Here is a 13,707-nt window from a genome sequence, read left to right as displayed (position 1 = left end):
TAGCTGGCAAGTAAGCACTCCAACTTTGAGTATGCACATCAAGACACCTCAAATCGTCACCATTGTGTCAGTTGAACACTCCAACTAACAAAATGATCATCTAGACAACTCCAAAACATATGTGCCATGTCAGCGTCAAGTGTCCACAAGACATAGAGGGGACAAGTTGGAGTGTCAAGTTGTCAGTTGCGACCAAGTTGAGGTGTCTAGATGTGCACTCTCGGAGAGCTTACTTGCCAGTTGAGTTCAAGTTTGAGTGTTTGTTTGTGTATTATGCCTAATCAAAAATGCTTCTTCATTCAAGTAATAACAGTTTTTCTAGGAAATATTACCTGTACTACGGCAAATCCAACAGAAGCATAGCGAGTATACTGGAGAACTTTCTTTCTTCCAGCTTCACCTTCTCTTTTCTGAAGTTCTTGCAACTTGGGGTAGATTTGAGCAAGCAGTTGAAACACAATTTGTGCATTGATGAAGGGAACAATACCTAGAGAGCAGATTCCAAGGCGACCTATACCTCCACCGGAAAAGGAATCCAAAGTACTTAAAATACTATTCTCATCTAAATTGCCAGCAAAGGCCTCCCGATTTACTCCACCGAGTGGTATGTAGATCCCGAGTCGTGACAAAGCCAAAAATCCTAATAGCTTTAGAAACTTTCCTGGTAACGGGCCTTTGAAGAAGTCTCCAAAATCAATGCTAGTATCTTCAATTGCAGCTGACAGTGACAAGAAATCCTAATCAAAGGTTAAGATATGCAGGGTGTTATCAACAACATAAAAGCACAGTATTGCAGATTAGTTAGACTACCTGCCAACCCTCTAGCTGATGAATTTTTCTCTTTTCTAGTGTTTGAGGAGCTTTCAAATGTCTGAGAGAGCAAGCTCACTAAATTATCCCAGGATGATTTACCTGAATTGATACCCAATGGATCAAATACTGAACTATCACAGCTGGAGAAAGAGGGTAACAGTCAGAAAGGAGAAAAAACTAAAGATTTAGGAAATTGGTGCAGAAACAATTAAATCAATGAAATGGATCGACAGAAGATAGACGTGCAAAAGATCAAGGAGAAAGTGTATGTGAAACAGCACATAGCAGTTTAAGATTTCATGCACAAATCCAACTGCTCCACAACCTCAAAATCATAAGAAGTATGTGTATGATCAGCACACAAAAACAGAGAAATACAAGTTGATATTCAACCATTACAAATTTGATGTCCCGAATAAGCATATCCTTCTATAGTACAAGTTTGCGATTTTTTCTTTCTAGTGAGCAAGTGTCTCAACTCTCAAACTGAATAGTTTTTAAAATAAAGGCCAAAGTTCAAAAGAAGAAAAAAAAGAAATTTGAGTAACTTAAATCTTCCCATGTCCAGTGTTGTTAAAAGATGCACTTAAGCCCTAAAGAGAGGCTCAAAATGTGTTGAGCGCTCCCCCCTTCTTAATGTGCGCTTCAATATTGTCATCAAGGCTCTAAGACAAATTTTTCCTTGCCAATGAGCCTCTTCTGAAGAGGCGGCACCAAACAATTAATATTTCACTTTATCGTAATCTTTTTTCAATTTCTTTGTTCATATATTTGTCATTCATGCTTATAATTATTAGTCTTGGACTAAATGCTTATAATTATTAGTCTCGGACTAAACATATATATATTTGCGTTTTTTCTCCCTTTGAGCCTTTTTGCATTAAAGCCCACACTTTATTTGCGTTTTGCACTTAAAACTCCAATGGACCTTAGAGCTTTTTTGCGTTTCACAATACTGCCCATAAGTCACACCATCTCTAGGTCTATACTTTCTCTAGATTCCCCTCCCATAAGCTCCTTTATCTAGTTTCAAAATAAGGTCCCTTTAGACCAACTCTTAAAATTCCTCTATGTTCTCAAATAAAAGACTGTAATATACTCAGTAAGTCATAAATTGCGTTTCACACTTAAAGCCCCAATGGACCCTTAAAGCTTTCAATTCAGCAATAGGACCATCGTAAAATTCGTCCAAAACAAACCAGCATTCAGATTCAGTAATTCTTTTCAGGGAAAACACTCAACATGAAAGTAAATAATACAATCCCAGAAAAGAAAAAGCAACACAAAAGTCTTAAATTCCACGAAATTAGAAGCTCTCTATACAATATTTTTTCACAATAAACACAAGACTTGCTTGAGAAATCAATGAATTGAAGTTAGAAGTTTTAAACAAAACCCATTACAACAAACAGCGAGAAAGTTCAAATCTTTATCTACACAACACATTTTTATCAAATTGAGCACAAACCAAGGCATCTAAGAGCATTGAGACCAAAAGGGGTACATTCCATTTTCAACAAAGTATCTGTTTGTTGAGTGAAGAAGACCAATATGAACGTTCAAGACTTGTTTCAGAATATATTAAACAAAATTAGAAGTATTAAACAAGACCCATTACATCAAATGGTGAGAAAGTTCAAGTTTTTCCTTTTTTCTAATAACTGTGGTGTATAGGCCAGCTTGTGGCACACCTCAACTAATTCCACGGGATACTTCCCACCTCCCACCAACAACAGATACGAGGCAACTCTGTCCATCAAGGCTAGAACAAATGAGATTATCTCTTCTGGAAGTTGAACCTGACACCTCATGGTGCTCAACCCACTAGGCCACACCCTTCGGTGCATAAAGTTCAAGTCTTTATCTTCTTCACAACACATATTCATCAAATTAAGCAAAACCCAAGTCAAGTAAGAGCAAATAGATCAAAAGGGTACATTTTATTTTCAAGAAAGTACCTATCTTTGGAGTAAAGAAGACCAGATTAAACAAAAGCCAATACAACAAACAGAGTAAGAAAATTCAAGTCTTTATATCACATCATATTTTTATCAAATTGAGCAAAAACTGAACAAAGTGACCAAACTGGTACATTTTATTTTCAAGAAAGTCCCAAAAACCATTACAACAAGCAGAATAAGAAAGTTCAAGTCTTTTATATTCACATCATATATTTTTATCAAATTGAGTAAAATCTGAACAAAGAGACCAAAAGGGTACATTTTATTTTCAAGACAGCACCTACCTTGGAGCAAATATAACCAGGATTAAACAAAAAACATTACAACAAACAGAGCAAAAAGCTCAAGTCTTTATATTCACAGCATATAGTTTTATCAAATTGAGCAAAAAACTGAACAAAAGGGTACATTTTATTATCAAGAAATTACCTGTTTGTGGATTCAAAAAGACCAAGATTCCATGATGGGGCAGTGGATTTTTTATGGAAACTGAGGCTGCTGGCTTTACAAATTGGGGTGACTCTATTAACCTTTAAAGAGTGTAGCTGCTTGGAATTGAAGCACAGAGAAGAAGAAGAAGAAATTCCTCTGACTGTTATCAACATTATCCTCTCACACAGACACACACTATCTTTGAATTTATGAATTATTATTCTTGAACTAGAAATAATATATACTCTAGCTCTTCTTTTTTTTTTTAATCTGATCCACTGGGTCCTTTTGGTTTAGAAATATTGGCTTTTAGGTTTCCTTAGTTTGAGAAAGTTTTTTTTTTTTTTCCTATTATTGATAATCAAATCAAGAATTTTATTAAGGTAAAAAATGCATAATTTGAAACTCAATGGATAATGAATTTATCCTTTTTTTTAGCTTTTCATTTAAAATAAAAAATAATTAAATTTAAATTTATAGCAAACGCTTAATTCATATATTATGTAATGAGTTCATATTTATAGACCAAAAACCTGAGTCAGTTATTCAAATTCATAATGACGTTATTCGAAAATCAGTGAATATTTTTTCTTGAATGTATTTTCAATTCAAATATAAATAAATTTAATTTTAAATATTTTTAATCAAACGTCAATGTAGAAGATAGATAATACATATATCACAATAGAATTAAGAGCAATTTAGATAAAATTTAACAAAGTGATATGAAAAATAAAATTTTCTTGAATTTATATATATATTACATCTTTTATTTTGAATACTAACATCCATTATTTATAATTTAGACTCTTTATAAAAGTCTTAGGGGTCGTTTGGTTTGAATATGAGTTGTGATGGGATAAGTTATGTTGGGATAAGTTATGTTGGGATTAGTTATGATGGATAAGTTGTCTTGGGATTATTTCTTATTGAGTGTTTGGTTTGTTATATTCAAAATAATATATATTGATAAATTTTAAGAACAAGTTGTTTGTTTACAAAATTACCCTTCACTTTATTTAAACTTTTTAATTTTTTCTTTGTGAGCTTTAGTTATTCATTTTTTAAAATAAAACTTTTATTTTTTTTTAACTTAAATATTTTTGTTTATGTATTCCCATGATAAGTACCATGTGTATTTAAAAATATAACTTTTTTCTTATTTAGCTTAAAAATAGAACTTTCCTCTTAAGTTTATTAAAGAGAAGAAAATTTATGAGATATCAAAATAAAATAAACATAAGAATTAGTCAAATAAATTCATAAATAAAAATTATATTTATATAGTATAATTTTTTAATAGAAAAATATGTATAATTATCATAAAAATAAGGAGTAGTAAATATTATTATACATGGTATTAAAAAAATGTAAATATACATAAATGTAAAAAATGATACATAAAAAGGATTTAAAGGGACATAGTTGTCATTTACCTATTCTATCTCGGGATAAGTTATCCCGGGATTACTATACCACCCATGGGGAGGGATAACTTATCCCGGTACTAATTATTAATCCCGGGATAAGTTATCCCGGACTTGCCAACCAAACAACATAATTTTTTATTTATCCCATCACTATTTCCTTATCCCATCACTATTATTTCTAATCCCTCACACCAAACGAGCCCTTACTTAAATATTTATACAGTCTGTAACAATTTCCCTTCCTATCATAATTAATTAATAGGAAAAACAAAATAAAGTAAAAGAAAAAAAAGTTTTTTAAGACTGTAAAAAGGGTTAACTTCCAACAAAATAAAATAAGAACTTCACCCAAACAACACCACCCATCCGCTCTAAAAAAAAAACACTTCACCAAAAGCTAAAACCCTACTTCTCTTGTAGTCCTACCAGTTCAAAAAAATAAAAATAAATGGAACTGGGAACTTCTTTCAGTGCTTCAGGTGTCAACAAGAAGATGTTTTTATCGAACCCCATTACCCAAAAATCCAATGTTCTTCCAAATTCTTGGCTAAATCAATTGAATTTTTCGTTTCCAGCAAGAAAAATCTGTTCTTGCAGAGGAATAGCTAAAGGGTCTACTATCAGCTCTTTGAAAACTCAAGAAAAGGTTAGATTTTTCTTAATGGGGTTTTTTTTATATGAGATGAAGTTTCAATTTGTGGTGCTTTCTTTGGAAAATTCTTCCTTTTTATTTGTTTGGTTTTTATGCTGGAGACTGTTTTTTTTTTGTGTTTGTGAATTAGTTTTATGTATTTAAATGATGTGAGCTAACACCAATAGTATACTCCGTGTTGGAATGTTATCACACAAGTGGGGTCTGAAGAGGGTATGATGTATGCACACCTTACCTCTACCTTTAGGGAAGAGGGAATGCTGTTTGAATCTTAAAGAATCCAGATAACAGCAGAATTGTTAGCGGTTTACGAGTTCATAGGGAAATAATGTTTTCGAAGCTGCTTGCTTACTAGCTCCGAGACTACTTAGTTTAATAGAAGAAATAGTTTTTGGGAGCATTCTTGTATGCATATTTTCAGATGACAGGTTGCTGATTAACCTTCAATGTGTTGTGTTGTTTGTGTCTTTTTTAACTATCTTTTGATAGAAAGAATCTTCCCATTATGTGATTATGTGAGAGACAGGGAAGTTGCACATGGAAAATGGCTTTTTAGCTCTCGCATTTACTCATTTTTCCTAATTTTAAAAGCACTAGTTTGATTGGCATGGAGTTTAAGCGTAAGATACGTGCATCTAAGGGTGTAGTTTATTGGTCAATGAAGTAGGTGCAAACCTTGGAGATCAGGATTCAAATCCTAAAGAGTTAAAGACACCCCTTTTAGTTGTATGTTTTTGTCCCGCCTTACTTTAGTGGACTGTCTAACTTTAGTTCCTTGCAAACACATCTGCTAATGAGAACTGATCTTTATAACATCAGCAACTGCACATCAATACCAATCAAGTTGCAGGCTGCTATATGGATCTTCATTGTACATGGTGTTCCATTTAAGCTTATCTATCTATTTTAAGGATTCAACATAACTTGACTAGTTTTATTCTGAATGTCAAGTTACCACAACCTTTCTCCTTTATCACGGCTACCATCTAGGTCAATTTGCTATATGATATATGCATATTACAGTAAAGGTGCAATCTTGATGATAAACAGTTGGGTTTTCATTCTCCTTCTTTTAGGATTCTCTCCTCCTTTGCCACTGCTGGCACGATTCTTGTCAGCTTGTTGGGATGAGACAAAATTGTTTAATAGAATTCAAAAAACCACCTTTCACAACAATCATCACAGTTCAAAGCAGTAAAACAACAGGGGAAAAAGTACACAACTTCAACCCAAAATCACCAGAGTCCTCCTTCAACAGCAATGCAAGACTATTTATTTTTTAAGAGAAAAAACATACACCATAAAATAACGTATTTAGAGATCATTTCCACTAAATTTCACTCTCTCCTTTCTCTCTTCTTTGTTGTCGCTAGATATATAATTCCATGGTTTGAATATTGGTCATGTATATTTACATCTACTTCTATCCGAACCTAGGCCTTGCAGAATCTCTGCAATTTATTGAACAGACTGTCCAATAAAGTGTCTATTCTTGTTACCCACTAAAACAAAGAAAAAAAGAGATGTTAGTTCACTGTTTTGTATTCCTAAGTTGACTAGGAAGGAATTGCATAGTTCTGGATGCCTTTGTGGGACAACATTTGATTTACCATCTTGCAGCAAATGCTCTATGGGAATTGATAATGTAAGAGATGTATCATTTGCTGGGTTAAGATGCCATGATGGAAAGACTCATTATGTTATGGAATTTTTCTTACAATTCATATCTGTGTGTGGAGTTCATTGGTACTCAGCTCATCTTATTATTATTATTATTTGTGGAACGATGTCTCTTCTTTTTTTTTTTATAGGAATTAACACTTGAATATGTATTGTTATGGTATCTTCTTAAACTTCTTAGGTCACAGGGATGTCTTCTAATCATTGTATCTTCTTAAACTTCTCAGGTCACAGGGATGTCTTCTAATCATTCTCAAGATCTAGAACTCTCAAGTTTAACAGCTTTATGCCCATTGGATGGTCGCTATTGGGGTAAAGTCAAAGAATTGGCTCCGTTTATGAGCGAGTATGGATTAATTCGAGTCCGCATTTTGGTTGAGGTGGTTACTTTTTCCTCCTTGACTATCTAGTAGTAAAGTTTAATTTTGAAATATTCCTTTGAGAAATTTTCAAATAAAATTAGATTACCCGTGTGGATAAACATTAAGCAACAATGAAATTTTTCTGATGTCTCTTTTTGTCAGATTAAGTGGTTGATAAAAATGTCTCAAATACCTCAAATTGTTGAAGTTCCAAGCTTCTCTGAAGAAGCTCAGACATTTTTGCATGACTTGATTGATGGATTTAGTATGAATGATGCCTTGGAAGTTAAGAAGATCGAGAGAGTCACAAACCATGATGTGAAAGCAGTGGAATACTTCTTGAAACAAAAATGCCAATCACATCCAGAGATATCTAAGGTATGAATAGATTCTTGTCATACTATTCTTCGGGGTGGCTCAGAAGGTTTGGCTTGGGACTTCCATTAGGGAGGTCTCAAGTTCGAAACTCTTTGACTCCGACAGTAGTTGGCCTTCTGGGTTGAGCTCGTCGCACGGGGCTTGCCTAGTGTGGTTTACCTCTCTTGTGTGGTTTGTGAGCTATTGTGTAGTTGTGCGCACCCAATGGCTAGCGGCGTTCCTTGTCATAAAAATAAAAATAATTCCTGTCATACTTTCCACGTGCATCTTCTTTCAATCTACATAGGAAATTCAAGCTAAAAGTATTTCTATGAGACCTGAAAACCCCCGAAAGCTTTATTTTGCACATGCATCTTTTCTATAGTTGTCCCTCTTTTTGTGGTAGGTGCTCGAGTTTTTTCACTTTGCATGTACATCTGAGGACATCAACAATCTTGCCCATGCATTGATGCTGAAAGGAGCTTTGAACACGGTCATCTTGCCAGTCATGGATGAATTGATTAAAGCAATTTGTGACATGGCCACAACACATTCTTCTGTTCCTATGCTTTCTCGCACCCATGGGCAGGTATACTTCTTTTCCCGACAGTCCTCTAGTTAGGTGTACTTTGAATAGGTTTTGATACAAGAAGCTTAACGTCCGTGGAAAACAGTGGTCTTATATATATCCTCAGTGACTGCATAATGTAGTTCGCTCATTCTTTTTGCACCTTGTAGCCAGCTTCACCGACAACCCTTGGAAAGGAAATGGCAATTTTTGCTTATCGATTGAGTAGGGAAAGAAAGGAGATTTCTCAAATTGAGATGCTTGGGAAATTTGCTGGTGCTGTAGGAAACTACAATGCACATGTAGCTGCGTATCCTGAAATAAACTGGCCAGAAATTGCAGAGGAGTTTGTCTTGTCACTTGGATTAGAATTCAATCCATATGTTCCTCAGGTTTGTTTTATAGGCTGATTCCTTTTGTTCTTTTCAATCAGCACCGTTGTAGCTTTACTTTCCTTTCTTTTTTTCTAATTTATTGTATTGGATGCAGCATAATTCATTTCGTATCGGAGCTTTATGCATTAGTTAGAGGGAGGTTTATAGCTGTTTGTGTATGTACTCCAACATGTTAGTTTATACGATGGTGTATAACGTATGTATTGAGTTCAAGAAATAAAGACTTTTAGTGCATAGGCCAAATATATATAACACACTAAATTAACCCTTAGAATCTTGCGGTCTTCAACATGTCATGTCATCAGGGCAAAATGTGAAATGTTAAAATCGAAGGAATTCCAAATATAGACATAAGTTGATCTTTTCGGAACAGACCAGAAAGGAACGTGTGATATAAAATGGAAAGGAGGGTGTATTACCACATTAGCAACTGTTTTTCAACTTCTAACTCAATATCATTGTAATGCAGATTGAAACTCATGACTATATGGCCAAACTTTTTCACTCGATCGTCCAGTTTAACAACATTTTGGTTGATTTTGATAGAGATGTTTGGGGATACATTTCTCTGGGTTACTTTAAACAGGTGACTGCCCTGTATTTTAGATATATATTCTATTATATTCTTTTGGCAGATAATGGAGTTCATAATTCTTTTATGTTACGTAGACAACTAAAGCTGGTGAAATTGGGTCCTCGACGATGCCCCACAAAGTAAATCCAATTGACTTTGAAAATAGTGAAGGCAATCTTGGAGTAGCTAATGGAGATTTATCCCATTTGAGCACTAAACTACCTATTTCACGCTGGCAGGTATGTCAAATCTGGTCATGTTATCTTTATCTTGTTAGTATAATATTCTACCAAATAATTTAAGCTTCATTTTTCGTTGATTAAACACTTATTTTTGTGCTACAGTAAGACCTTTCTTATAACAACATTTCACTATAACTGCCGAATTCTTTTGAGAGCTGATTTTACATGTTATGGTATATTATATAACATTTGGCTATAGCAGACAAAAACTATCGAAACAAACGATGCAATTATAGAAACGTTTGACTGTAGTAGTTTTGTACTCGTGAATCATGATGGCATGTTAAAAGGTTTGAAGCCCTTAACATGTATATTACAACATATTTTAGAGCATGTCAATCTGTGGGCTCTGCCCCTTATATATGCCTTTAGTTGCTTGTCTGTCTTGTCCATAATTTTTTTTTTATCCAAATTGTCATTTACAGCGGGATTTGACAGATTCAACTGTTCTGAGAAACATGGGAGTAGGACTAGGGCATTCTCTTCTTGCTTATAGAAGTGCATTACAGGGAATTCAGAAGCTTCAGGTAAGCAGTACTAATTGAAATTCTACGGAATCTACTGTGCTGCGCACATTTTATTTTATTTTATTTTGAGAATGTAATGAAATACAACCCACGCTGAAGTATGAACTCATCAAGTTGTTCCGACTTTGCTGACTAATTGATTTTGAATATAGGTGAATGAAGCTGCTCTGATGGAAGATTTAGACAAAACATGGGAGGTTCTTGCTGAACCAATACAAACGGTATGCAGCTTTTGCTTTATCTGGACTTCTTATCGGTATTAGTCAAGCCTGAAAGGCATATGCAATTACTTTTTATCCATACTTGAGCTTCCTTATATGATTGATGGAACATTTTTTTTTTTTTGAGAATTGGTAAACATTGTATTCTCCAGCATTAAGGCCTTAATGCTGGGGACCTTTAGAAAATCAGAAAAGAACAAAAAGCATAATACTTGCAAGGATCCTAAGAATTCTAAAAGTTGATCTGAATCCTCTAATCCTCTCTCTTTGCACCAAAAATATAGAGATACAATGCAATTCCATTTAACCTTGTGAATGGAAGTGGATATATCTTCAAAATTCCTACTATTCCTCTCCTTCCACACTGTCCACCAAATGCAATGTGGAATCAAATTCCACCAGGTCTTCTGTCTCTTGCTACCTCCTCTCCTGATCCAACAACTAAGTAAATCAGCTGTATGTTCGGGCATAGTCCATTTCACTTCTGAAAAGTTGAGAAACATGGACCATATTTGTGCTGTGAAAGTACAATGTAAGAATAGGTGACTAGGTGACTGTTAGTTTCCCCTGTCTTCCCACATAAAGAGCACCAAGGAAGTATGATCTTTCTTTTCTTCCTCAAGACTTTATGTGTCAAGCATGCCTTTCTAATGACCAACCAAGTAAAGCATTTAACTTTTGTTGGTGTTGCAGTCCTCCAGATATTTTTCCATGAACTCTGGTATCTGCTACTTTGCGAGTTGCACTCCTTTTTATATGCCCTGCGAACTGTGAAGATCCCATCCTTACTGTGTGACCATCTAACAACATCATTGGCAGTATTGGTGCTTGCAAAATCCCCCACTTCCTCCAACAAGTTGGCTACTCTCTCTATTTCCCAATCATTAGAAGTCTTCTGAAATAGAGATTCCAACCTTGTTCTGTCCAGCAATCACTGATCATTGCCTCAGAATTGGTGCACAAAATAAATAGATCAGGAAACAGGTCTTTTTGGGGGGTTTGTTTGATCCATACATCCCACCAGAATCTAGTTCTCCTTCCATCCCCCACCTTGATATGTAAATTTGCTTCTAACTTGGGCCATTAGTTTCTAATAGCTCTCCAAACCCCCGCTCCATAAGCATCCGTGCTTATGTTACTACACCAGAATCTATCCTCCCCATATTTACATTTAATCAAATCTTTCCACAAAGCTTGCCTCTCCTCAGTGTATCTCCACAACCATTTCATCAAAAGACTGTTGTTATGCTTCCTCAAATCTTTGATGCCCAAGCCACTTTTATCTTTTCTATGCAAAGTTGTCGCCCACTTGACCAAATTGTATCCTTTGTTCTCTTTGCAACCATGCCAAAGGAAATATCTCCTAAGTTTGTCCAATTTCTTAGCCACTTTTGTCGGTATAGTGAAAAGAGACATAACATATGTTGGGAGAGAATCTAGAACAGAGTTGATAAGAATGTGTCTACCACCAAAAGAAATGTATTGAGCCTTCCATCTGGCTAGTCTTTTTTCAGTCTTCTCGACTATGCTGTCCCATATCTTCAAATCTTTGTGTGTATTACCTAAAGGCATACCCAAATAAGTTGTGGGCAATTTCCCCACTCTGCAGCCCAAAATGTCAGCTAGGCTTTGGATGTTTGTCACATCCTTAATAGGATATAAACTGCTCTTTCCCCAGTTAACTAACCTGTACAAGCTTCAAAGAACAACAAAATTAGTTTGATGAATCTAAATTGCTCCTCCTGATGGAATATATTAGGTATAAAGCTGGTAGTGCTTGCAAAGATATGTTTCAAGGTCTGGTCTTTCGGAGAAACAAGCACCTAAACTACTAGTCTTTAAACCTATCTATTTATATACAACAACGCCTCCAATCCCAAACAAGTTAGGGTCGGCTATATGAATCATTACTGACAATGTTGTTCTAATTAAACTCGTCTCAGACTAATATTAGACTAAATAACTACAAATAAAAAGTACTAGGATTTCTCTATTTTCAACTGGCATAAAAATGTCTGAAATGACTAGTACACTCGTAGAAGACATAGGACCTAAAGTAGACATAACGTACTAACATGACCCAACACATTTCTAACTTATTGATATCACCCTATATAGATCTATTTTTTCCTTCGTTCCCCATTTTTCGCTAGATTTGCATGGATTCCGAGGAATTGTAGGTCTTCCGAGACAACTTCCTTAGCCGTGTGTATGAAATGATCTAATTTTACTGTCCAGTCTGGACTAATAAGTTCTCATCCCTGACACCCATGTTTCTTGATGAATTTTACAATAACATTTCTATTTTTGTTCGGTATTTAGGTGATGCGAAGGTACGGTGTGCCAGAGCCTTATGAGAAGCTGAAGGAGTTAACCCGAGGAAGAGCGGTGAACAAAGAAAGCATTAGAGAATTCATACAAAAGTTGGACATACCAGCTGATGCAAAGACATCTCTCTTGAAATTAACGCCTCATACTTACGTTGGAGCAGCTGCAGAATTGGCTAAGAATGTAAACGAGGCCATATTTCTGTTGAGTAGTCCATATCTTTTGAAATGAGAGTTGAAAACCTTGCAGCCCTCTGCATCGATGGCGTATGGAGCATACTGTCAACGGGTTCAAACTGAATCCAAGTATAGATTATATGTGAAAAGTCACTAAAATTTCAAGAAGTAATTGAATTATGATCGCCTAATTTCAGAAGAGATGCATTCAGTTGCAAGAACCTAAATGTTGACTCCGTCAAATTTATATTTTGGATTCGCTTCTGCTCTCCATTATTTGCAGATGCAGAGTCGTTCGAGATGTTGCATTCGGGAGATAAGGAAAAGCAGAACATTATTTCCAGTTTTTCATCCATGGGAAGGTAACCAGTTCGATACGTATCTCATTTTTCGAAAAACTTCATATTATTGATCTCTGCGCAATTGGAAGAGAGACGCTAGATGCTATCGAGAATGATTATATGCTAGGGTGATACTATGCACTCGAGAAAATGGAAAATTATGATGTAATAAGTCATGTTGGGATGTTCTTGAATTTAAGTACAAGTTTTACTCTACCTATCTTTAAATCATTTACATGTCATGTAAAACTTGCTTTTTAAGTCATTCGGTATGATTTTAAGTACAATCTTCATTCGACCTTTAAGTACTTTGTGTATATTGTGAAATGCTGCCGGTTTTGACAGTGGTAGAAATTCTATACCAAAATATTAAAGATTGAACTATACCACTTGACCCTGCTTCACCTTAATTGTTATTTGAATAAGTAAAAGTTTTGTCTTGGTCCGAGTGGAGATAGGAGGAAAAGGAAGGAGAAGAAAACATGGAGATGGAAGTTACACTATTTGATTCTCTAGTTACACAACTTTTAAAAAAATGAGGACAAACGTTAAATATCGGACCTTAAAACGGACCCTCGGTGAAATTTTTTGCCTAATGCATTAGGTTAAAGAGCAGTTTGATGCATGAAGCATCTCGTGTTAGCAAAA

General features: G+C 35.1%; 3 protein-coding genes across 6 annotated transcripts in view; 1 reads left to right on the top strand and 2 right to left on the bottom strand.

Annotated features, from left to right (window-relative positions):
• The window catches only part of LOC125824494 (preprotein translocase subunit SCY1, chloroplastic), a 390,387-nt gene that overhangs the window by 4,050 nt on the left and 372,630 nt on the right, over nt 1-13,707 (bottom strand). For all 3 annotated transcript variants that reach the window (XM_049503882.1, XM_049503883.1, XM_049503881.1), the window contains exons 2-4: nt 3,204-3,403; nt 811-953; nt 333-718 (exon numbers count right to left, since the gene is read on the bottom strand). In XM_049503882.1, the coding sequence (XP_049359839.1) occupies nt 333-718; nt 811-953; nt 3,204-3,379 (705 nt within the window). In that variant the 5' untranslated portion in view covers nt 3,380-3,403. The remainder of the gene's footprint in view (nt 1-332; nt 719-810; nt 954-3,203; nt 3,404-13,707) is intronic.
• LOC125824507 (xylose isomerase) overlaps nt 1-13,707 on the bottom strand; it is a 470,700-nt gene that overhangs the window by 150,881 nt on the left and 306,112 nt on the right. The window lies entirely within an intron of this gene.
• On the top strand, nt 5,055-13,344 carry LOC125824493 (uncharacterized). Its single transcript, XM_049503880.1, has 10 exons — nt 5,055-5,282; nt 7,196-7,348; nt 7,493-7,708; nt 8,094-8,276; nt 8,426-8,647; nt 9,120-9,236; nt 9,320-9,463; nt 9,892-9,993; nt 10,146-10,214; nt 12,537-13,344. Exons 1-10 carry the CDS (start codon nt 5,085-5,087, stop codon nt 12,771-12,773), a joined length of 1,641 nt encoding a protein of 546 aa, XP_049359837.1. The 5' UTR covers nt 5,055-5,084; the 3' UTR covers nt 12,774-13,344.

The sequence above is a fragment of the Solanum verrucosum genome, unplaced genomic scaffold (genome assembly GCF_900185275.1).
Source record: "Solanum verrucosum unplaced genomic scaffold, falcon-dt-bn FXZP01000022.1, whole genome shotgun sequence".
Classification (NCBI taxonomy): domain Eukaryota; kingdom Viridiplantae; phylum Streptophyta; class Magnoliopsida; order Solanales; family Solanaceae; genus Solanum; species Solanum verrucosum.
Note: the sequence above shows the minus strand (reverse complement) of the source record. Positions and strands in the feature narration are given on the sequence as shown.

Excerpts from the sequence above, each read along its gene's own strand:
- LOC125824493 (XM_049503880.1), top strand. The coding sequence starts at position 5,085 with ATGGAACTGGGAACTTCTTTCAGTGCTTCAGGTGTCAACAAGAAGATG. Across the intron at positions 7,709-8,093 it reads CACATCCAGAGATATCTAAG|GTGCTCGAGTTTTTTCACTT; the intron begins GTATGAATAGAT and ends TTTTTGTGGTAG. Across the intron at positions 8,277-8,425 it reads TTTCTCGCACCCATGGGCAG|CCAGCTTCACCGACAACCCT; the intron begins GTATACTTCTTT and ends TGCACCTTGTAG.